Source organism: Phyllobates terribilis, unplaced genomic scaffold, assembly GCF_046119375.1.
Source record: "Phyllobates terribilis strain yellow unplaced genomic scaffold, ASM4611937v1 Scaffold_22__1_contigs__length_20350403, whole genome shotgun sequence".
Classification (NCBI taxonomy): domain Eukaryota; kingdom Metazoa; phylum Chordata; class Amphibia; order Anura; family Dendrobatidae; genus Phyllobates; species Phyllobates terribilis.
In genome coordinates, this window is record NW_027362782.1 from 1,081,503 (window position 1) to 1,105,528 (window position 24,026).

At 44.7% G+C, this 24,026-nt stretch overlaps 1 protein-coding gene across 1 annotated transcript in view; it reads right to left on the reverse strand.

Moving 5' to 3' along the window:
* Nucleotides 1-24,026, reverse strand: part of LOC141176270 (cartilage oligomeric matrix protein-like) — a 1,029,762-nt gene that overhangs the window by 590,062 nt on the left and 415,674 nt on the right. Inside the window, exon 6 of the mRNA XM_073660229.1 lies at nucleotides 4,469-4,537. Coding sequence (XP_073516330.1) covers nucleotides 4,469-4,537 — 69 coding nt within the window. The remainder of the gene's footprint in view (nucleotides 1-4,468; nucleotides 4,538-24,026) is intronic.

Consider the following 24,026-nt stretch of genomic DNA (forward strand, 5'->3'; position numbering starts at 1 on the left):
GTCATTACTTGTTGGTGACACTTCTAGACCCACTCTACAAGGAGAACTTTATATCTCTTATTTCTGAGGCGGACAGGTCTACAAAAATGGGGCAGTACCAGAAGGCCCTTGTTGCAGAACTATTAAAAAAATTCCCATCTGAAAACGCTGGCGGCAGAGGGCACACTTCGTTGGACAACCAAGGAATACAGGTGAGAGAGACACAACTTCAATCCAGCAGAGGCAGGGGAACACTGTCAAAGTTCTGGGAGAGTTTTCTCACACCCTCCCATCGCACAGGCCCTGAGGCGCGGGGTACTCTCACAAGGAGTGCAAAGTTTGGGAAGATGCTGAGGGAGTATCTTGCCGACCGTACCAACGTCCTTCGTGATTCCGCTGTGCCTTATAATTATTGGGTATCCAAGCTAGATACGTGGAATGAACTGGCTCTCTATGCCTTGGAGGTCCTGGCCTGCCCTGCCGCCAGCGTTTTATCAGAGCGGGTTTTTAGTGCTGCTGGTGGAAATATAACTGATAAGCGCATCCGCCTGTCAACTGAAAATGCTGACAGGCTGACTCTTATAAAAATGAACAAGGGCTGGATTGGGCCAGACTTCTCAACACAACAGAATGATAGCAGCGTAACATAAACTCAAATTCAGTGTATTTTCTTGGGAGGTGTATTCCCATGCACCTTTTCACACCCACACATGGGTATACGCTTCCTGATTTTGTCTATTTGCTCTTGTCCTCCTCTTTCTCCTCATCCTCCACCACCATATCACCAGGGTGACCGTGGTCCGTGATGCAACACCCACATAATTTTTTTAAAGGGTGTTTATGATGCCCGTGAAATTTTTTTTTTATACAGTATGTTCATGTATACCCCCCAGGGGTAAATGTTTGTTAGTCCATACACTTAGTGCATGGGCATTACAAGTATAGGAGGCCCGCTCCTTTCTAATGGGAACATTTTTTTATGAGGCCCTCCTCCACGTCTCTTCCAAGGGGCAATGAAGTGCCTCCAAATTTTTTGCAGCCCTTGCATTTACTGCATAGGCCAACACTATGGGAGACTCTCTCCTTTCTAATGCAAATTTGTCATTACTGTGGCCCTGCTCTGTGTGTCTTTAAATTCTTAGTGGGGTTTTTCCTAAAATTGGTCAGCCGTTGGACTCACTGCATACCCTATAACTGTATAGCAGGCCCTCTCCTTTCTAATGGGAACATGTCATACCTTGTTACTGTGGCCCTGCTCTGTGTGTCTTTAAATTCTTAGTGTGGTTTTTCCCAAATTTTGGCAGCCCTTGCAGTCACAGCATGGGTATTACCACTATAGGAGACCTGCTCCTTTATAATGGGAACATTTTGTTACTGAGACTCTCCTCTATGTCTCTTCAAAGGGGTATTGGGTTGCGTCCAAATTTTTTGCAGCCCTTGCAGTCACTGGATATGCAATAACAGTATAGGAGACTCACTTGTTAATAATGGGAACAACAAAGCATAGCCGGCTGATGGCTCTCTAACAATAGCTAGGGCCGACTGCTGGCCTTTTAAGAATAGTAAGGGCCATCTGATGTCCCTGTAAAAATAGGCTTTATGACTTTCAGAGTCCCTCCATCTTAAATAAAAAAGGATGTGTCTGATGATGTGTCACACACCACATTGCCAGATAAGGTTGTAAAATGTTAAAATTACTTTTCCCGGTGAATGCATTTGTCTTAAAAAATAACGTAAAAAACAAAACAATAGGATCTTTCTTTAGTATAAAAAACAGCGTCACCAATTTAACCTCAATGTAATTACATTGCTCAGCTCATGCACCTCCTCCTCCATCTTTGAAATGATCACATCAGTCACAAGCTGACAGCACTGCAGCACTGACTTGGCCAAGCAGCAACAGGCTGTGCTGAAGATAACATTATTAATGCTTAAGTGAACAAACCGCCCAGCGCTGCAGAGTTGTTGAAAGCTGTAACACAGCAGCCTGATCTGTGGCTCTCACCGCTGAAGATACAGCCAGGCATGTTCGTGTGTGACAAAGGGCGGAACTTGGTGATGGAGAAATGACAGCCGGGGTAGATACGGTTTCCCTCTATGCCAGTCCTTTCACCGAGCTAAAGAATATGACTGGTGAAATACAACTCCCACTGAGAAGCTGTTTCAGATTGAAAAACATTGTGCCCACCAGAGGATTTGATTCTGAAGGCTAACCTTTCCCACCCGCTCAAGTGCCCCATAGCAGCTGCAAAGTTAGTGCTATCATGAACTCTCCTGAGGTAGAAGCCAAGGCACACCAGAGGATTCTCTGGTGGGACTGTCCAACCCTACCGAGAAGCAGTCCTGGCTAAGAAAAGTGTGTGGGAAGGTTCCCGGACACTCTATGGCTGCTTTTTTACTGAGGAGGAAACACGCAAACACGGGGAGAAGATACAAAGTCCTTGCAGATTTTGTCCTTGCTGAGATTTGAGCCCAGGATCCCAGCGCTGCAAGGCTTCAGTACTAACCACTGATCCATTGTGCTGCCGTTCACCCTCTAATATCTAACAGGCTGGAGAAACTTGCACCTACTGCCACTTTATCTTCAGCTCCTTTGTGAGAAAATGTATTTGGGCAGCCACTCAGTCTACCAAATAAAATTCCTGAGAAGGAAATTGGGGATGGCTTCGCTACTGGTATTGGGGGCAGTGCTAATACCATGGCGTCGTACCATAGTTTGCTGGAAATATTCCAGGCTGGTAAGAGGCAAGCAAATTCCCACAGAAAAGTACCAGCAGTAATGTTCAGGCCAAATTTCAAGTGCAAGCAGCTTTAGAGGACTTCTTGTGAGAAATGACATGCAGGGTAGATACGGTTTCCCTCTATGCCAGTCCTTTCACCGAGCTAAATACAACTCTCAGCAAAAAAAGCTGTGGACTGGCTCTGTACCGTCCCTGGCCACATTCACCTGTCCACGTGTTTGTGGTTAGGTGGTCCTTCCCAGTAAGTGCACTGGGGAGGGCACTGGTACTGTTGTGGGACCCGTGCTTGTGAAAGGCGGAGGCGACACCGGGAAATATAGTGGCGGCTGGGGACCGAGTATGGACACCCGGCCGCCGCCGGCATGAGGTTGTGAAAAGATTCCGCCTCCACGAGCCTAAAAGGCCACATTTCAAGTGGAAGCAGCTGTCAAAAATTTGGCAGTATAGTATTGCAGCCTGTGAGTGCAATTATTATAAGCCATAATCATCAACATTAACAGAAATAAACGCTTGAAATAGATCACTCTGTTTGTATTGACTCTATATAATATATGAGTTTAACTTTTTGTATTGAAGAACTGAAATAAATTAACTTTTTGTTGATATTCTAATTTTGTGAGATGCACCTGTATCATGTCCTTTACACTTCACAAATACTTGCTGCTTTGCGTCGATATATAACATAAAATCAGAATAAAATATATTTTTTCATAATTTCTCCCCTCAGTGAATCAAGGGCACAGTGAGTGACAGCTCAGTCATCCAATCGGGTGCAGGGGCATGCTGAGTTGTCAGTGTGTTGATTGACAGCTCAGCCATCCAATCCGAGACTAAGAAGTGCTGAGATGTAGATGCTCCCTGTTTCTTAATGATTACCTTGCTACTTAGCTGAGCTCTCAGCCCAAAATCTCTGCAAATCGTAGCATTCACTCGGTGGTGCTGTTTGCCTGTTAATTCTGTGCTGTGTTTATTGATCTATTGATGTCTGACTTTGGACTTCATTCTGACCATTCATTTGCTCAATCCCTTTGCTCTGATGCGCTATTTTACTGGTATTCTGAACTCGGACTGTGCCCAGACTTTGCCTTTGTCTTTTGTTTACTATGTGCTCTCTTGATATCTGACCCCGGAATGTTTGACTATCCTGCCTCACGGCTTGTCCGTAAGTGGTGACTAGCATTACACTATCGTTACACATTTAGGTATGTGGGTATAACATGAAAAAATTCACGGGATATGAATACTTTTTCAAAGCACTGTATGTGTTGTGTGCATACTTGTATATATTTTACACACAATATGCACACATCTATATATGTATTTGGTGCCATATCAGTTGCACGGCTCCTATTTATTTATTTATTTATTCATTCATTTTACTTACTTATATAGCGCCATCATATTCCACACTTTCCAGACATCATTGCTGTCCTCATTGGGGCTCACAATCTAAATTTCCTATCAATATATCTTAGGAGTGTGGGATGAAACACACACAAACACAAACACAGGGAGAATATACAAGCTCTTAGCAGATGTTGTCCTTGGTGGGATTTGAACTCAGGACCCCTGCACTGCAAAGTAACATACACTTGGCATGTGTGCTGGAAGCATTACCAATACATGTACCGTATCTGCTACATTTTGTACAGCTTGCTCCATTGATATGAGAAATTATTAGACTGCAGAACATCAGAGTAGTTTTTACCATCCAAAGTGCACAACATTACTTATATTATCCAATTTACCTTCGTATTGGTGCAGACAGTGTTAGCAGGACATGGATTGTTTCCACATTCGTCTAAATCCTGACACATCTGAGAAAGAGAAAATAAATTATAACAATTTTAAGATCACCTATACGTAGAAAGCTGAAAAATTATAAATAGTAGCCCCTTCCTTTCTCATATTTCTCTGTGCCTTCAGTTTTGACTATAGATCTCAATGACATTATCAAATGTTATTTTACGATTTTCTTGTGATATATGAAATATCCCCAAGGATGCTGTAAATCTTGCAGATATTGTCTAGCTAGAAAAAAATTGTTTCAGGATTCCCTTCACACACACATATACACACATTTTTTTCATTAATTTTAGACACAAGAAATATGACATTGATTTTTTTTTTTTCTTTTTTTGCTAACGTTTGTGTTTTTTGTTTTGTGACATATTGCATATGTGTCTTTTCTTTTACATTTTGAAGACTAATAGAGAAACCTATGGAAAAAGCAAGTCAGAAAAGAACATCATATCTGCAGCATGTTGTGTTTTAATAATACATGCCATTGTCCACAAACACATCAATCAGACCAGAACACTTTATATAGAGGCTTTTTGATAATTTACTATGCACTTTAACCCCTTTAAAGCCCATGACATACTAATACGTGTCTGTGCCCTGGGCTTTAAGAGCCTGACCCGTATTAGTACGTCATCGCGATCGCGCGCGCGCACAGGCTGTGCAGGCGCGATCACCGTCGGGTGTCAGCTGATTGTCACAGCTGACACCCGGTACTATGTGCAGGGAGCGGTCCCGCACCGCTCCCAGCACATTAACCCCCGCAATGCTGTGATCGAAGTCGATCGCAGCATTGCGGAGGCAAGGGGAGGTGATCAGTATACTCACCTCCTCTTCCGGCCTCCAGCGCTGTCTGCCGCGGCTTCCTGGGTGTTGCCATGATGACCCGATGTCGTCATGACAACATTCGGGTCACCAGACAGCAGTAAGATTGTTTGGACATGCGCAGTGCATCTCCAAACTATCTTCTCCCTGTCCAGCGCTGATGGTGCTCCATCCCTATGCTGTGCAGGCGTTCAGAATAAAAAAAGTGAAAGTCCCACAGTGGAACAAAGTAAAAAAGTGTAAAATCTCCAGGAAAGTAAAAAAAAAAAATTGTAAAAATATAAAAAATAAAATAAAAAAAATAATCCACTAAAAATAAAAATATAATGTACCCATCAATAAATATTATTATGAAAAAACAAACAAACAAACAATAAAAGTACACATATTTGGTATAGCCGCGTCCATAACGACCTGGCCTATAAAACTGTTCCACTAGTTAACCCCTTCAGTGAACACGGTAAAAAATAAAAATAAAAAACAAAGCAAAAAACAATGCTTTATCATCATACCGCCAAACAAAAAATGGAATAACACGCGATCAAAAAGGCGAATACAAATAATTATGGTACCGCTGAAAACATCATCTCGTCCCGCAAAAAACAAGCCACGATACAGCTCCATCATCCAAAAAATCAAAAAGTTACAGCTCTCAGAATAAAGCAATGCAAAAAAATTATTTTTTCTGTAAAATAGCTTTTATTGTGTAAAAGCGCCAAAACATAAAAAACGATATAAATGTGGTACTGCTGTAAACGTACTGACCTGAAGACTAAAGCTACCTTATCAATTTTACCACACCCAGAGCAGAATAAAAAAAAAAAAAAAAAACAATTCCTGAATTGTTGGTTTTTGTTTATTCTGCCTCCCAAAAGCTGGAATAGAAAGCGATCAAAAAATGTCACATGCCTGAAAATGGCACCAATAAAAATGTCAACTCATCCCGCAAAAAACAAGCCATCACATGACTCTGTCGGCCAAAATATGGCGATGCAAAAACTAGATTTTACAAAATGTGTCTTTTAGTGTGTGACAGCTGTCAATCATAAAAACCTGATATGATTCTGGTATCGCTGTAATCGCACCGACCCGAAGAATAAAGTAATCTCATCACTTATACCGCACGAGGAACGGCGTAAAAAATAAATGCTAGGGCTGGGGTTGGGGTTGTGCTAATGTTAGGGTTGGGGTTGTTTTTTTTTTCAAAAGTAAAAAAAAAAAAAAAAAAAAAAAAAAAAGATGACGATATGGCAGCTAATGTTGAACGCAAGTGCTCGCTACTTGAGTTTGCATCGGGTGCTCGGGTATGCACTGAGTATCGCGGGTGCTCGAGTCTCCGCCCCATATGCTTCGCGGCCAAAAAATCCTCGAGGGGATTGCCTGCCATGCACGAGCAATCCCCGCATGTTTTTTTTGGGGTGTCTAATAACCGTGAAACATGCGGGCGTGGACTCGAGCATTTCACTTGAGCACCCGTGATACATGGTGCATACCTGAGTACCCGATGCAAACTCAAGTAGCGAGCACTTGCGCTCAAGAGTAATGACAACTTATTCAATATGATGACCTAATGTTATCAAATTCTGGGTTCAAAATGTTCACTATACCCCTTAATAAAATCCTTGAGGGGTATAGTTTCCAAAATGGGGTCACTTGTGGGAGAGCTCCACTGTTTAGGCACATCAGGGGCTCTCCAAACGCGACATGGTGTCCACTAACAAATTGAATGGAAAATCGGCTCAAATTGTTAGCGGACACCATGTTGTGTTTGGAAAGCCCCTATGTGCCTAAACATTGGAGCTCCCCCACAAGTGACCCAATTTTGGAAACTAGACCACCCAAGGCACCTATCTAGATGCATAGTGAGCATTTGGAACCCCCAGGTGCTTCACAAATTGATTCGCAAAAATTAAAAAGTATTTTTTTTTCCACTTTTTCAATTTTAATAAATCAATTTGTGAAGCACCTGAGGGTTCCAAGTGCTCACTATGCATCTAGATAGGTGCCTTGGGGGGTCTAGTTTCCAAACTGGGGTCACTTGTGGGGGAGCTCCACTGTTTAGGCACATCAGGGGCTCTCCAAACGCAACATGGTGTCCGCTAACAATTTGAGCCGATTTTCCATTCAATTTGTTAGCGGACACCATGTTGCGCTTGGAGAGCCCCTGATGTGCCTAAACAGTAGAGCGCCCCCACAAGTGACCCCATTTTGGAAACTAGACCCCCCAAGGCACCTATATAGATGCATAGTGAGAACTTGAAACCCTCAGGTGCTTCACAAATTGATTTGTAAAAATGAAAAAGTGGAAAAAAAAATGCTTTTTCATTTTTACGAATCAATTTGTGAAGCACCTAGGGGTTCCAAGTTCTCACTATGCATCTATATAGGTGCCTTGGGGGGGTCTAGTTTCCAAAATGGGGTCACTTGTGGGGGGTTTCCACTGTTTAGGCACATCAGGGGCTCTCCAAACGCAACATGGCGTCCGCTAATTATTCAAGCAAATTTTACAATCAAAAAGTCAAATGGCGCTCCTTCCCTTCCGAGCCCTGCCGTGCGCCCAAACAGTGGTTTTTCCCCACATATGGGGTATCTGCGTGCCCAGGGGAAATTGCACAACAAATTTTGGGGCCCATTTTTTCCTGTTACCCCTGCGAAAATAAAAAAAATTGGGTCTAAAGTAACATTTTTGTGAAAAAAGTTAAATGTTCATTTTTTTCTTCCACATTCCAAAAATTCCTGTGAAGCACCTGAAGGGTTAATAAAGTTCTTGAATGTGACTTTGAGCACCTTGAGGGGTGCAGTTTTTAGAATGGTGCCACTTTTGGGTATTTTCTGTCATAAAGACCTCTCAAAGTGACTTCAAATGTGATGTGGTCCCTAAAAAAATGGTTTTGTAAATTTTGTTGGAAAAATGAGAAATCGCTGGTCAACTTTTAACCCTTATAGCTCCCTAACAAAAAAAAAATTTGGCTCCAAAATTGTGCTGATGTAAAGTAGACATGTGGGAAATGTTATTTATTAACTCTTTTGTGTGACATAAAGTATAGACCAAAAGTTTGGACACACCTTCTCATTTAAAGATTTTTCTGTATTTTTATGACTTTGAAAATTGTACATTCACACTGAAGGCATCAAAACTATGTGGAATTATATACTTAACAAAAAAGTGTGAAACAACTGAAAATATGTCTTATATTCTAGGTTCTTCAAAGTAGCCACCTTTTGCTTTGATGACTGCTTTGCACACTCTTGGCATTCTCTTGATGAGCTTCAAGAGGTAGTCACCGGAAATGGTCTTCCAACAATCTTGAAGGAGTTCCCAGAGATGCTTAGCACTTGTTGGCCCTTTTGCCTTCACTCTGCGGTCCAGCTCACCCCAAACCATCTCGATTGGGTTCAGGTCTGGTGACTGTGGAGGCCAGGTCATCTGGCGTAGCACTCCATCACTCTCCTTCTTGGTAAAATAGCCCTTCCACAGCCTGGAGGTGTGTTTGGGGTCATTGTCCTGTTGAAAAATAAATGATGGTCCAACTAAACGCAAACCGGATGGAATAGCATGCCAGTGCAAGATGCTGTGGTAGCCATGCTGGTTCAGTATGCCTTCAATTTTGAATAAATCCACAACAGTGTCACCAGCAAAGCACCCCCACACCATCACACCTCATCCTCCATGCTTCACGGTGGGAACCAAGCATGTAGAGTCCATCCATTCACCTTTTCTGCGTCGCACAAAGACACGGCGGTTGGAACCAAAGATCTCAAATTTGGACTCATCAGACCAAAGCACAGATTTCCACTGGTCTAATGTCCATTCCTTGTGTTCTTTAGCCCAAACAAGTCTCTTCTGCTTGTTGCCTGTCCTTAGCAGTGGTTTTCTAGCAGCTGTTTTACCTTGAAGACCTTCTGCACAAAGTCTCCTCTTAACAGTTGTTGTAGAGATGTGTCTGCTGCTAGAAGTCTGTGTGGCATTGACCTGGTCTCTAATCTGAGCTGCTGTTAACCTGCGATTTCTGAGGCTGGTGACTTGGATAAACTTATCCTCAGAAGCAGAGGTGACTCTTGGTCTTCCTTTCCTGGGGCGGTCCTCATGTGAGCCTGTTTCTTTGTAGCGCTTGATGGTTTTTGCAACTGCACTTGGAGACACATTCAAAGTTTGCCCAATTTTTCGGAGTGACTGACCTTCATTTCTTAAAGTAATGATAGCCACTTGTTTTTCTTTACTTAGCTGCTTTTTTCTTGCCATAATACAAATTCTAACAGTCTATTCAGTAGGACTATCAGCTGTGTATCCACCTGACTTCTGCACAACACAACTGATGGTCCCAACCCCATTTATAAGGCAAGAAATCCCACTTATTAAACCTGACAGGGCACACCTGTGAAGTGAAGACCAATTCCGGTGACTACCTCTTGAAGCTCATCAAGAGAATGCCAAGAGTGTGCAAAGCAGTCATCAAAGCAAAAGGTGGCTACTTTGAAGAACCTAGAATATAAGACATATTTTCAGTTGTTTCACACTTTTTTGTTAAATATATAATTCCACATGTGTTAATTCATAGTTTTGATGCCTTCAGTGTGAATGTACTATTTCCATAGTCATGAAAATACAGAAAAATCTTTAAATGAGAAGGTGTGTCCAAACTTTTGGTCTGTACTGTATCTCTCTGATTTAAGGGCATAAAAATTAAAACTTTGAAAATTGCAAAATTTTCAAAATTTTTGCCAAATTTCCATTTTTTTCACAAATAAACGCAAGTGATATCGAAGAAATTTTACCACAATCATGAAGTACAATATGTCACGAAAAAACAATCTCAGAATCAAGGGGATCCGTTGAAGCATTCCAGACTAATTACCTCATAAAGTGACAGTGGTCAGAATTGTAAAAATTGGCCTGGTCATTAACATGCAAACCACCTTGGGTTGTAAAGGGGTTAAAGGAACATTTTTCACGGGTCTATTAATTGTGACAGACAGTCGTTCTGGATACGGCTGTAGAAGGTCACTGCGCTTGGCTTTGTAGACGCCTTCTTGATCCTTTTATCTCTGTAGTGTAGTGATATCCTTCTCCCTCTAGGACTGAGCAGCTACCTCCACCTTCTGCTGCTAATTGACACACCCTTGCTTGATAGTTTAAAAACTCTCAGTGTCTGCAGAGAGTCGCCGGTGATAGCTCTATTTTCCTCTGTCCAGGCCTGGAGTACTAGTAGTCAGCTAGTAGATATTAGATCTACCTAGGGGTCTCCACCCCCCCCTTTCCTGTTGTTGTACACTTGTTCCTTTCATCACCCAGCATGACAACATTTGACTTAAGAGGTTTTGTCTAAAAAATGTTCAAAAAGTGCCTTCAAAAATATGTCAAATCATTGCAATCAATGAGCTCAGCGGCTCTGCTAGTGTGGACGATATGCCACACTTAGAACAGCTGAACTCATGCAACACTGTCAACATGACGTTGGCACTGCAGCCAATGTCAAACACTGGAAGCAGTGGAAGAGAGTCGCTGACCCAGGGAAGATGAGTACACCAAGGTTTGTTTTTTTATACCAAAAAAGAAATGAAGTGAAAGGGGACTGTTAAATATTAATTATGGATATTCATTTTTTATTCTCAATTCTGAAGCACATAGATTGCATGTGGTGGGTTTTGCTGACAAGACATTCAGGCTATTCTTCTATTTTTAGCTCAGTGTAAGTTAGTGCCATATGTAGAAGAACAGGTGCTATGAGGGGCATATATTACTAGTTGCAGGAAGGGGGGCTCTCTTAGACTTCACTCGACACCAGACAGAGGATCTACACACTGGAGGACGCAGCTGACATGTAGTCCCTGACACACGTGCTGGACACAGACAGACGCAACCTACCATTCAGGATCCCAGGGAAATATGGGTGAATGTCAACTAATAAGCTAATTATGAAAAAATGGCCAATCACTTTGTAACTATTTCACCTTTTTTATGTAACCACTGCAATTATTATTTTTAATGGACAATCCAAGAATAAATCGCTACATTATTTATAAGAATATCGTGATATATTCTTTGAGCAATCGCATCTGGTAAACAGTCCTACATATATAAAAATATTCACTGCTCAAAAAAATAAAAGGAACACTCAAATAACACATCCTAGATCTGAATGAATGAAATATTCTCATTGAATGCTTTGTCCTATACAAAGTTGAATGTGCTGACAACAAAATCACACAAAAGTCATCAATGGAAATCAAATTTATTAACCAATGGAGGCCTGGATTTGGAGTCACCCCTAAAATTAAAGTGGAAAACACACTACAGGCTGATCCAACTTTGATGTAATGTCCTTAAAACAAGTCAAAATGAGGCTCAGTATTGTGTGTGGCCTCCACGCGCCTGTATGACCTCCCTTCAACGCCAGGGCATGCTCCTGATGAGGTTGCGGATGGTCTCCTGTGGGATCTTATCCCAGACCTGGACTAAAGCATCCGCCAACTCCTGGACAGTCTGTGGTGCAACGTGACGTTGGTGGATAGAGCGAGACATGATGTCCCAGATGTGATCAATCGGATTCAGGTCTGGGGAACGGGTGGGCCAGTCCATAGCTTCAATGCCTTCATCTCGCAGGAACTTCTGACACACTCCAGCCACATGAGGTCTGGCATTGTCCTGCATTAGGAGGAACCCAGGGCCAACTGCACCAGCATATGGTCTCACAAGGGGTTTGAGGATCTCATCTCAGTACATAATGGCAGTCAGGCTACCTCTGGCGAGCAAATGGAGGGCTGTGTGGCCCTCCAAAGAAATGCCACCCCACACCATTACTGACCCACTGCCAAAACGGTTGTGCTGAAAGATGTTACAGGCAGCAGATTGCTCTCCACGGCATCTCCAGACTCTGTCACATCTGTCACATGTGCTCAGTGTGAACCTGCTTTCATTTGTGAAGAGCACAGGGCACCAGTGGTGACTTTGCCAATCCTGGTGTTCTGTGGCAAATGCCAAGCGTTCTGCACGGTGTTGGGCTGTGAGCACAACCCCCATCTGTGGACGTCGGGCCCTCATACCACCCTCATGGAGTCGGTTTCTAACCGTTTGTTCAGACACATGCACATTTGTGGTCTGCTGGTGGTCATTTTGCAGGGCTCTGGCAGTGCTCCTCCTGTTCCTCCTTGCACAAAGGAGGAGGTAGCGGTCCTGCTGCTGGGTTGTTGCCCTCCTATGGCCCCCTCCATGTCTCCTGGTGTACTAGCCTGTCTTCTGGTAGCGCCTCCAGCCTCTGGACACTACGCTGACAGACACAGCAAACCTTCTTGCCACAGCTCGCATTGATGTGCCATCCTGGATGAGCTGCACTACCTGAGCAACTTCTGTGGGTTGTAGAGTCCGTCTCATGCTACCACGAGTGTGAAAGCACAACCAACATTTAAAAGTGACCAAAACATCAGCCAGAAAGCATTGGTACTGAGATGTGGTCTGTGGTCCCCACCTGCAGAACCACTCCTTTGAGTATGTCTTGATAATTGCCAATAATTTCCATCTATTGTCTAGTCCATTTGCACAACAGCATGTGAAATTGATTGTCAATCAGTGTTGCTTCCTAAGTGGACAGTTTGATTTCACAGAAGTTTGATTTACTTGGAGTTATATTCTGTTGTTTAAGTGTTCCCTTTATTTTTTGAGCAGTGTACATAAATAAGTATATTTATGTACACTGTAAATATGTAAGGCTTTGCAAAGTATAATTTATATATATAGTATTCATATTGATTATATTATTATATTATATTGATTATATATGATAAGTGCAATGAAAAGGCATGGTTCTATTTAGAGATGAGCGGTGTTCGACTCAAACTGTTCGCCAATCTCAAATTCGAGCTGTTTTGGGCGGTGTTCAAGCCGTTCGATGAACTCGAATGATTTGCAAAAAATTCGGCTGTTCAAGGTTATGTTCGATAACTGTTCGTGCACCAAAAGCGTAACTGGATTTTTTCACAGTAATACTGTTAATCAATGTTAATACACAGTTTCAGTGTAGAGTGGGCGGGGAGAGGGGCATGGGATGGATCTCTGCAGAAATAATGCCGATCTCCATTTTTTTTTCTTTCCCGCATTTACAGTGGGGCGGTGCAGTGTGTCAGCCTATCAGCACCGCACACACGCAGCGAAGTGCTTTTTTTTCACACAAGCAAGGGCATGTGTCATTGGCTGTGTATGTCACATGTCCTTGCCTTATAAGACCCAGCCATTTTCCCCGTCGACACCATTTTCTCACTGCTGCAGCTGAGTGTTAGACGCTGCCACTGTGGGCGCTATACAGTATAACTGTGTGAATTGCGAGCGAATTTCCAGTTACATAGAAAGATAGGTTTAGGGAGTAGGGACTAGTTCTAATTGCAGCCCTTTTGAGGGCTAGGTTACAGCAGTTCATAGCACTTTTTTGCCAGGCAGGTCTGTGCCAGTGCTGTGCAAGTGTTTTTCACAGCATTTGGCGAAATGTAGCTCAGCTTGTAGCAGTGTTTGTTAGTCATTGGAGTAGCCTGTGTTGCAAGCTACACCACCTGTGTATCTAATACCAATTTTTTACTTCATCTAAGCCAGCCAATCCTTTTGGGCCTGTAGCAGTGTCTGGTAGTCAGTGGAGTAGCTCATCTGAAGAAAGCTGCACCACCTGTGTATCTAATAACAATTTTTTACTGCATCTAACCCAGTAAATCCTTTTGGGCATAGTAGCAGTGTCTCATAGTCAGCGGAGTAGCCCACCTGTGAAGGAAGCTACACCGCCTGTGTATCTAATTCTAATTTTTTACTGCATCTAACCCAGGAAATTTTTGTGGGCCTAGTAGCAGTGTCTGGTAGTCAGCGGAGTAGCCCACCTGTGAAGGAAGCTACACCGCCTGTGTATCTAATTCTAATTTTTTACTGCATCTAACCCAGGAAATCTTTTTGGGCCTAGTAGCAGTGTTTGGTAGTCAGCGGAGTAGCCCACCTGTGAAGGAAGCTACACCGCCTGTGTATCTAATTCTAATTTTTTACTGCATCTAACCCAGGAAATCCTTTTGGGCCTAGTAGCAGTGTCTGGTAGTCAGTGGAGTAGCCCATCTGAAGCAAGCTACACCACCTGTGTATCTAATAACAATTTTTTACTGCATCTAACCCAGTAAATCCTTTTGGGCATAGTAGCGCGTAGTCAACGGAGTAGCCCACCTGTGAAGGAAGCTACACCGCCTGTGTATCTAATTCTAAATTTTTACTGCATCTAACCCAGGAAATCTTTTTGGGCCTAGTAGCAGTGTCTCGTAGTCAGCGGAGTAGCCCACCTGTGAAGGAAGCTACACAGCCTGTGTATCTAATTCTAATTTTTACTGTATCTAACCCAGGAAATCTTTTTGGGCCTAGTAGCAGTGTTTGGTAGTCAGCGGAGTAGCCCACCTGTGAAGGAAGCTACACCGCCTGTGTATCTGATTCTAACTTTTTACTGCATCTAACCCAGGAAATCCTTTTGGGCCTAGTAGCAGTGTCTGGTAGTCAGTGGAGTAGCTCATCTGAAGCAAGCTACACCACCTGTGTATCTAATAACAATTTTTTACTGCATCTAACCCAGTAAATCCTTTTGGGCATAGTAGCAGTGTCTCGTAGTCAGCGGAGTAGCCCACCTGTGAAGGAAGCTACACAGTCTGAGTATCTAATTCTAATTTTTTACTGCATCTAACCCAGGAAATCATTTTGGGCCTAGTAACAGTGTCTGGTAGTCAGCGGAGTAGCCCACCTGTGAAGGAAACTACACCACCTGAGTATCTAATTCTAATTTTTTACTGCATCTAACCCAGGAAATCCTTTTGGGCTAGTAGCAGTGTCTTGTAGTCAGTGGAGTAGCCCATCTGAAGCCAGCTACACCGCCTTTGTATTAAATAACAATTTTTAACTGCATCTAGCCCAGGCAATACTTTGGGCCTAGTAGCAGTGTCTTCTAGTCACCGGAGTAGCCCAGCTGATAAGCAAGCTACACCGCCTGTAGATCTAATTACAAATTTTTAACTGCATCTAGCCCAGGCAATACTTTGGGCCTAGTAGCAGTGTCTGCTAGTCAGCGGAGAAGCCCAGCTGTGCTTTGGACACTTAATTTTTTCAAAGGAAACGCTTCGGATCCCGGGACACTCAGTCAAGAGCATCGGGGAGGGGCCCCAAGGAAAAGGGGCTGGGACTGGCGGTAGCACGCCTTGCGGCGGATCGCCAAGCTCGATCCTTATAAAAGTTTTTTAACTGCAGCAGCTTTAGTGGACGCTACTGGAGCTGGAATAACCGCGGCTGCTGGCACCAGACTTGCCCTCCAATAGATCCTTGTAAAAGGATTTAAAGTGTACTCATTCAAATTACAGAGCCAATTTAAATTATTAGACCTGCCTCCACCGCGGGGGGTCTCGACCCACCAGCGGACAGGCACCAGTATTGGGAGAGGGGGGCTGGCCATCAGGGTCCACCGCGGCTCTGGCACAAACCCGGTGACACGGAGGTCGCACGGGCAGGAACGGCCTGGCCATGTCGGCTTCGCACACCAACGTAGTCCCTCTGCCCGTGTGACGTCCTCATGCTCGAAGAAGCCCTTTTTGCTTACCCTGGGTGATGGGGGACTCGGAGTCGGGTCCTGTGATGAAGACATGGGGTGCAACCGTGGCCCGGACCCGACCCGTGCTCAGGGCCGTCACATTAAAAGAGATGGTGTGGGCTTATCCGGGTTGAGTGGCTGATTAACGACTACGCCACCTGTGGCACCTGGTGAAGGGCCACCAGCGCCACCGCGGTCCGCTGAGGCATGATGTTATGGCGGCTAAAGTTCTTACTACTCCCCACAGGCGGAGCAAGGCCTCAGGGCAGAGGGACAGGATGGAGGGGGGTAGTAGTAGAGGAATACGGGCTCCGCGTGTCGCGGTGTGGCGCAGAATAAACTGTCCGGAGGCCATAGAGGTGAACTTCCAAGGCTTTACTCACTTTAGAGATGGCAGAAGGAAGGCGACTCCCTGCTCCCCGCGGAGTCCTGCGGTCACCAGGGACGGGGATCCGACAACCTCCGAGTGAGTCCAGCATTCAGTCGGGACCCTACTGCAGAGTGTTCCTGAACTACAGACCGAATCCTTTCCTGTCCGTGTGTGTGCGAATAGGCCGTGCCTCCCTCTGAGCTCCTCTCAGAACAAGGGCACGGGTGGCAGCTCCGCTCCGTCCGATACCCAGTGGGATCCTCTGGGCCTACCGGGCTTTCCCGACTAGGACATGGAGTAGTAAGGTCTGGTGTCGGGGGCCAGTACCCCTCTAGCAGCCGGAGTCCCTCTGAATATATCAGCATGGCGAGGACAGGTGGCGTACACCACTCCGTCTGCATCCTGCCTGGGATCCATTTGCTGTGGAGCCACACTCTTAAGCTCCGGGCCTTCTTGGTCCTAGTCATTGGCCGGGTTGAGACATTCCTCGTCTGCAACCCGCCTCTCGTCCCAAGGCCAGGGTACGAGGGCTGTGTCCCTTGCCGGTGCAGGCCCACACAGGATCTGCACTCCGGGAGGGAAGTCACATTACACACAGTATTTGACAGCACACAGAACAGCCGAAAGACTACACTGTGTTCCAAATTATTATGCAAATAATATTTTCTCAGATTTTCCAAAATTACCTATATGAATTGCAGTCATTGTAATTTTCCAGTCAAATAACTATTAGAGTACAATTGAAAGGTTTTTGTACAAACTGCCTATGATAACAATATATTTTTTAAAAAAATAAAACACTCAAACTGCACTCAAAATGCATGTTCCAAATTATTATGCACAGCAGAGTTTTCAACCTTTTCATTTTAATAAAGAACAAAAAAATGGTCATTTTTGAAATTATAAGCATTAGCAGGTTATTACAAACTGAAATCAAACAGTTTTCAACTCAAAACTTTATTCTAGGTGATGTTACATTTGCACATAGGACCCCTTGTACGAAAGGAGCTTCTGAACTCTCTCGTCCATTGAATTTGTCAGGTTTTGGACGGTTTCTACTTCAATTGTTTTGCATGAGGACAGAATACCCTCCCAGAGCTGTTGCTTAGATGTGTACTGCCTCCCGCCATCATAGACACTCCTTTTGATGATGCTCCAGAGGTTCTCAATGGGGTTGAGGTCAGGGGAACATGGGGGCCACACCATAACTTTGTCCCCTTTTATGCCCATAGCAGCCAGAGATGCAGATGTGTTATGTGCAGCATGAAATGGTGCATTATCATGCATGAAAATAATCTTGCTGCGGAATGCACGGTTCTTCTTCTTGAACCATGGCAGAAAGTGCTGTTTGAGAAACTCAACATACATTATGGAGTTCATCTTTACCCCTTCAGGGATCCTAAAGGGGCCGACAATCTCTCTCCCCATGATTCCAGCCCAAAACATTACTCCACCTCCTCCTTGTTGGCGCCGTAGCCGTGTTTGCATGGGGTGTCCATCAACCAGCCATCCTCCACTCCATCCATCTGGACCATCGAGCGTTGCACGGCACTCATCGGTGAGCAAAACAGTTTTGAAGTCAGTCTTCATGTATTGTTTGGCCCACTGGAGCCGTTTCTGCTTGGGTGCAGTGGATAGAGGAGGTCAACAGGATGGCTTACGCACAGCTGCAAACCTCTGAAGGACCCTGCATCTTGTTGTTCGGGGGACGTTGGAGGCACCAGCAGCTTCAAAAACTTGTCTGCTGCTGTGACAAGGCTTTTTTGCCGCTGCTCTTTTAACCTGACGTAATTGCCTGTAGGAAAGAGTCCTCAATTTTCCCTTATCAGCACGCACACATGTGTACTGTGAATCAGCTACATACTTCTTGATTGTTAGAAACACAAAACCCAAATTCATGGTTGCTGAAGGCCAGTCAATACCAATAGGTAAGAACGTGCCGGGACAGATATATATAAGATAGATATAATAACAGGAGACAACAAGAGCTTTTAAATGCAAATACGAAAATTCTTTATTAAATAAATATATAAATTGTAAAAATTTCACATAGAGTCAATAAAACATCTACAATGTGTACAGGACAGAAGCAGACACCCCAAATGGATAACCACTCCAAGCAGTAAAGTGGAAGGTAATGAAGTTAACAAGTATACAAAAGCCACATATCAGCACATTAACCACCTAGCAGAAAGACTATTAGGAGGTAACATTAGATGAAAGGGAGCAGAAAATGCTGCTAAAACACCCCATAGCTAATCAAAAGCCAATCAGAGGGAACACTGAATGATAGCCCTCCTGAAAAATTGTGCTGAATTGGAACAAAAGTGAAACCAGTAGTGGACACTTACCCAAGGATAGGAGACCCCCCAGTGGGATGAAAGGGTGCTAAAACAACTTCCCAACGCGCGTTTCGCGTTGACAGTGCTTGATTGTGCGATGATCAGGATGAAGTGTCTTGGCAATGTTGATTGTAGTCATGCCTTGACCTAAACACTCCACAATTTGTTGCTTCTCAGCAGCCGACACATCCTTTTCCTTTCCCATTTTGGCAGAAAATGTAGGCTGCTTAATAATGTGGGACAGCCTTCTTAAGTAGTCTTGCCTTTTATTGGACACACCTGCCAAACTAATTAGCACAGGTGTCTGCAATTGCTTACAGTGATATAAAGAGCCCTGACACACATCACCATCAATGAGTTTAACTGACAAACAAAAAATTCTTACCTTATCACTCCTAAACACTTTTTGCATAATAATTTGGAACACAGTGTAGCAAAAGACTAGCCAAAAACTAGCCAAAAGACCAAGACCAAAGATGGCTTTGTATTAAATATAAAATTTAAAGTGTAACTAACTTGTAGGTCCTCCACCCTCACCCACTAACTGGCTCCCCTAACTCTTGGTTCCCCAGTCTCCCTGTAACCAGGGGAGCGGCACCTAGTGCATACTAGCTCCCTCTGGTGGAGAAATGTGGTGTTGGATGCAAAGGTTGGGTCACGACTATCACACCGGTCTTACCTCAGAGGAGGAATGCTACACTCCATTAAAGAAGTGCAGCATCCCTGTGGCAGTCGAACCCTCAGGGGCGCCACACCCGCTCGTGCCCGTAACCTCAAAGGGATGCGCAAGTGGCTTTTCTTCACAGGGCTGTTCCCCGCCCAGCAGGAACATGGGGGAGCTCAGGTCGGCCTTCCACCGTACTCCCTTACCTCCCTCGCCCTATTTCCTTCTTCCGTTCTCCATCTAACCCCTCGGCTCTGTGGTGTCCGCTCTCCCTCCAGCTCTCTCCTTCTCACAGGTGGACTACCGCGTGTATTCACACTGTGGCGAATCTTTTGGGCCCAGGCATAAGAAGTCATCGAGGTAATGGATAATATGTGCCCCCTTAGAAACGTCCATGACGACCCATTCGAGAAAGCAACTAAATGCCTCAAATAGTGAGCAGGATATGGAGCACCCCATGGGCAAACAGCGATCTATATAGTATGCTCCTTCCCAGAAGCAGCCCAATAGGCAGACACTATTCGGAGGCACAGGTAGTAAGTAACCGGAACACCCCCTCAATGTCTGTTTTGGCCATTAGGGTGCCCCTTCCCAACTTCTTGATCTGCCTGATTGCCTTGTCAAAGGATGTACAGTATATACTACTGTACTTGGTTCCGCGTTGATGTTGTCGTTTACTGACCTGCCCCTTGGATATGACAAATGGTAGAATAGTCCGAATGTATTGGGTTCCGTTTTTGGCACAACTCACAACGGGGATACCACTACGTCTTGTAAGGAAAGTCTTCTGAACGGAACCGCCATTCTACCTAAAGATATTTCTTTTTTTAATTTTCTTGTCACGACGTCTGGGTGTTGGTAGGCTGATTTTAGATATTTACTCCAGCCTTTCTTGATTTTAGAAGGGCATGACATGCCTATATCTGTGTATCCTCCTCCTTTTACTCCTTCACCTCTTTTCTTTTCGCATGACTATATGTACTTGTCACTTTTCCATGTGTTAGTTGTGTCTTCTAATCAGTTTGTCAGCTTTTGGACACCTTTGAAGGTGTTTTCTATGTGTTTCTATGTGTTTTTGTTTGCCTGCCATTGGTTTTAACGGTGTTCTATGTTCTATTATACAATTTTGCAAAGGTTATACTTTCGAAATTTGTTATTTGTTCTGAATCTACAGTACTATTCAACATCTAAAAGTAAACTACCATTTTGTGAAAAGAACAAGCTGATAAAATAAAAGTTGGTCTTTACTTTCTGAAAGTAGTTATATTTAGAGATGAGCAAATGTGTTCGAAAAACGATCGCCAATTTCAAATTCGGCATGAATATGGCACATTCGAATTTGTGATTGGACACATGATTGTGGTGGAAATGGGAATAGGTTTGGTGTTCAAGGTATACGTTGGGTAGGTAGTAATGTTAGTGAAAGCACTATAGTAAACTAACACCGTCACGTCTTATCCAAACACAATGGAAAACTTCTGTTACTGGTCAGGCTACTCTACTCTCTTTCTTTGGCAGCCACACAGCAGTATGCCTTGTAGGGCCAGAAAAAGCATGTGCTCCAGTGGATTGCAAGCACTGCATCAAGTGGCCGCAACATCACACACAGTACAGTCCACAGAGGTGGCATCCCAACCACCCTTGCTTTCCCCCTGTGTCACAACTCTCCAACCACTCAACTGACTGTAGGGAACCACAGATGGGTGAGTCTGCAGAGCTCTTCACACATTCTATGCCATGGGCATCAGAAGTGTACTCCAAAGATTCACAGAGTCAAGAGGAAGAAAGCATCTCCACCAATGCCAAAGTTTTTTTTTAGGTTGGATCCATGGCAGGACGAAGTAGGGTCTGGGCAGCATCCTGACTCTCTTCACAAGACGTTAACCCAAGAGAGTAGAGGTGATCCTGATGAGACTCAGATACCTGAGGTTCATGCGGACTGTACTGTGCTCTCAGGGCGAGGAATGGGATAACACAGAGGATGATGATGACATCGTAGATCCCACTTGGTGTGAACCCAGAGGCATGCAGCTAAGTAGGTCATCTGGGGAGGTGTAGGAGGAGGAAGATGAGGAGGTTACCTTGCACCCTACGGCGCAGACAGCGAGTGATGCAAGCACAAGGAGCACTGCATCCTTAGCCACAACTGTGGCTGTGGCCAGCAGCAGTCATGGATCTGCAGCTCGCAAGGGTAGCAACGGTTGCCAAGCCTGGGCCTTTTTTGACACCGCAAAGGATGAGCCAATTCACATTATCTGCCAACTTTGCAAAAAAAAACTCAGTAGAGGGAAAAAGTGCAATAATTTGACTACTAAATGCATGAACCTTCACATGCTCAATCAACATGCATTAGGCTGTGTGCCCACGATGCAGAAATGCTCCGGATTTTTCCTGAGCGTTTCTGCATCTCCCCTGGCAGAAAAAATGCATGCGGATTGTACATGCCTTTTTCTTGCCAGGGACATGCGGATGTGAAGCATTCTTCACATGCATTTCCGCATGCTAGTTGCCAAGCGCTTTCCAAGCGATTTTAGCATCACTTGGAAAGTGCTTGTCAACTTGGTCACACAATATAAATCCATGCAAAAGGCATGGATTTATATAGTGTGACCCCAAAGAATGGTTAAAAATAAAAAAATAAATCTATACTTACCTTCCGATGGCCCCCGCAGTCTTGCTTCACCGTCCTGGCTGCTGGCAGATCGCGGAACACTGAAGGACCTGCCGATGTCAGCATCGCGTGACCCGTCACATGACTATGACGTCAGCGCAGGTCCTTCCGCAAAATAATTGGTAGTGCTGCGTTTTTTTCCTCAATGATAATCCGCAGCGGAAATTTCCGCAGCATGTGCACAGCACATGCGGATTATCATTGGGGAACATGGCAGGCCTTCTACCATGCGTTTTTTAAGCGTTTCTGCAGCGTTTTTGCCGCTGCGGAGATGCTTAAAAAATGCATTGTGGGCACACAGCCTTACTCTGGCAATTTCACAGTGATAAAATGCAGACCAGTGGACCTCAACAACCATCAGCCGCCCCATAAACTGCATCTGCTGCTTCTTCATTCTCCTCTGTTACCGTGCCAAGTATTGTCACGCAGGTCTTAGACCGCAGAACCTCCAATTTTTTACCCGCTCCAGTCAGGCTGAGTGAAAGCCCATATGCTGTAATGGAAGAGGACATGCCTACTGTTTTTGACCGAGCTCAGAGAAAGAGCACACCACAACTTCATCAATCCACCATAACATCTCCGCTTGCACCTCACTCACGGTCCAGCAGTTTATCCGGTTCACCATACTCTATCCTCTCTCAGCACTGCAGCCAGCCCCAGCCCTCGGTCCCGCAGTTTTGGTCACGTAAAAGATTATTTCCTCCTACACATGACAAAGCTAAGAGGTTGAACTTCACCGTCTACAATCTGTTGGCCACGGAAATGTTTCTTTTCCGCCTGGTAGATACAGATGGTCTCTGAAAGCTGATGGCCTTTGCAATCCCCCAGTACCAGTTGCCCAGGCGCTATTACTTCTCTAAGACAGTTGTGCCTGCGCTACACCAGCATGTCGCAGACAACATCACCCATTCCTTGACTACATCTATGTCTGCCAGGGTGCATTTCATCACAGACACCTGGACACCTGGAAGAGTAAGCATTGCCGGGGTTGTTACATCTCGCTGACTGGGCACTGGGTGACTCTGGTGGCTGGAGGGGTCAGGTGGGAAAGAGGCTGCTCCACAAGTCTTGGAATCCCCAGGGCTTGCAGTTGTACTTGTATTTCACACTTCCTCCACTGCTTCTGCCTCCTCCACCTTCTCTAAGGCCTCCACCTGCACACTCAACCTCTGCCTTAATGAGACACATTCCAACAGTGCAGATAAAATCCCCACCACCTCCATACTATGCAGTCAGGGCTCACCGCAATCAGGCAGTGTTAATATCAATATGCCTTGGAGATCCCAGTCATACAACAGAAGAGTTGTGGACAGCTCTCCAGGCCGAGTTTGAGCAATGGCTGTCTCCAGTAAACCTAGATCCAGGGAAGGCTGTGTGGAATAACGGTATGAACATGGTGGCGGCCCTACGCCAAGGCAAGCTCACACACATGCCTTGCATGGCTCACGTCCTCAACCTGGTGGTACAGCGATTTGACCGCCACTATCCTGGCCTGGATGAGCTGCTGCAAAAAGCACGGAAGCTGTGTGCTCAATTTTGCCATTCGCACCCTTCAGGTCATCGACTTGCATCGATACAGAGGTCTTTTTCTATGCCAGTTAATAGTTTGATATGTGATGTGCCAACACTGTGGAATTCCACTCTGCACATGTTGCAGCGACTGTGGCAGCAGCAATGAGCCCTGACGCAGTATGTCATGACATATGGCCTGGGCAGTATGGACATAGGGCATATGACATTTACAGAGTGGGCACAGATTAAGGACCTATGCACCCTTCTGTGCAGTTTCGAAATGGCTACTAGGATTGTTAGCACTGACGACACCATCATCAGCATCACTATTCCGGTCATCTACATGCTGGAGCAGACTTTTAATAGCCTGCTGGAGTAGGTGGTGGTCCCAGAGGAAGAGGAGAATGTGGAAGGGATAAGAATGTCTCCAAGTTCCAGACTGTTGTCACAGAGGTGGGTGCCAAGGGAGGGTGGATTACAGCGATGAAGAGGATAATCATCCCCTCTCTGTTGTTCGTGGTTTTTTGGGAGGGGAC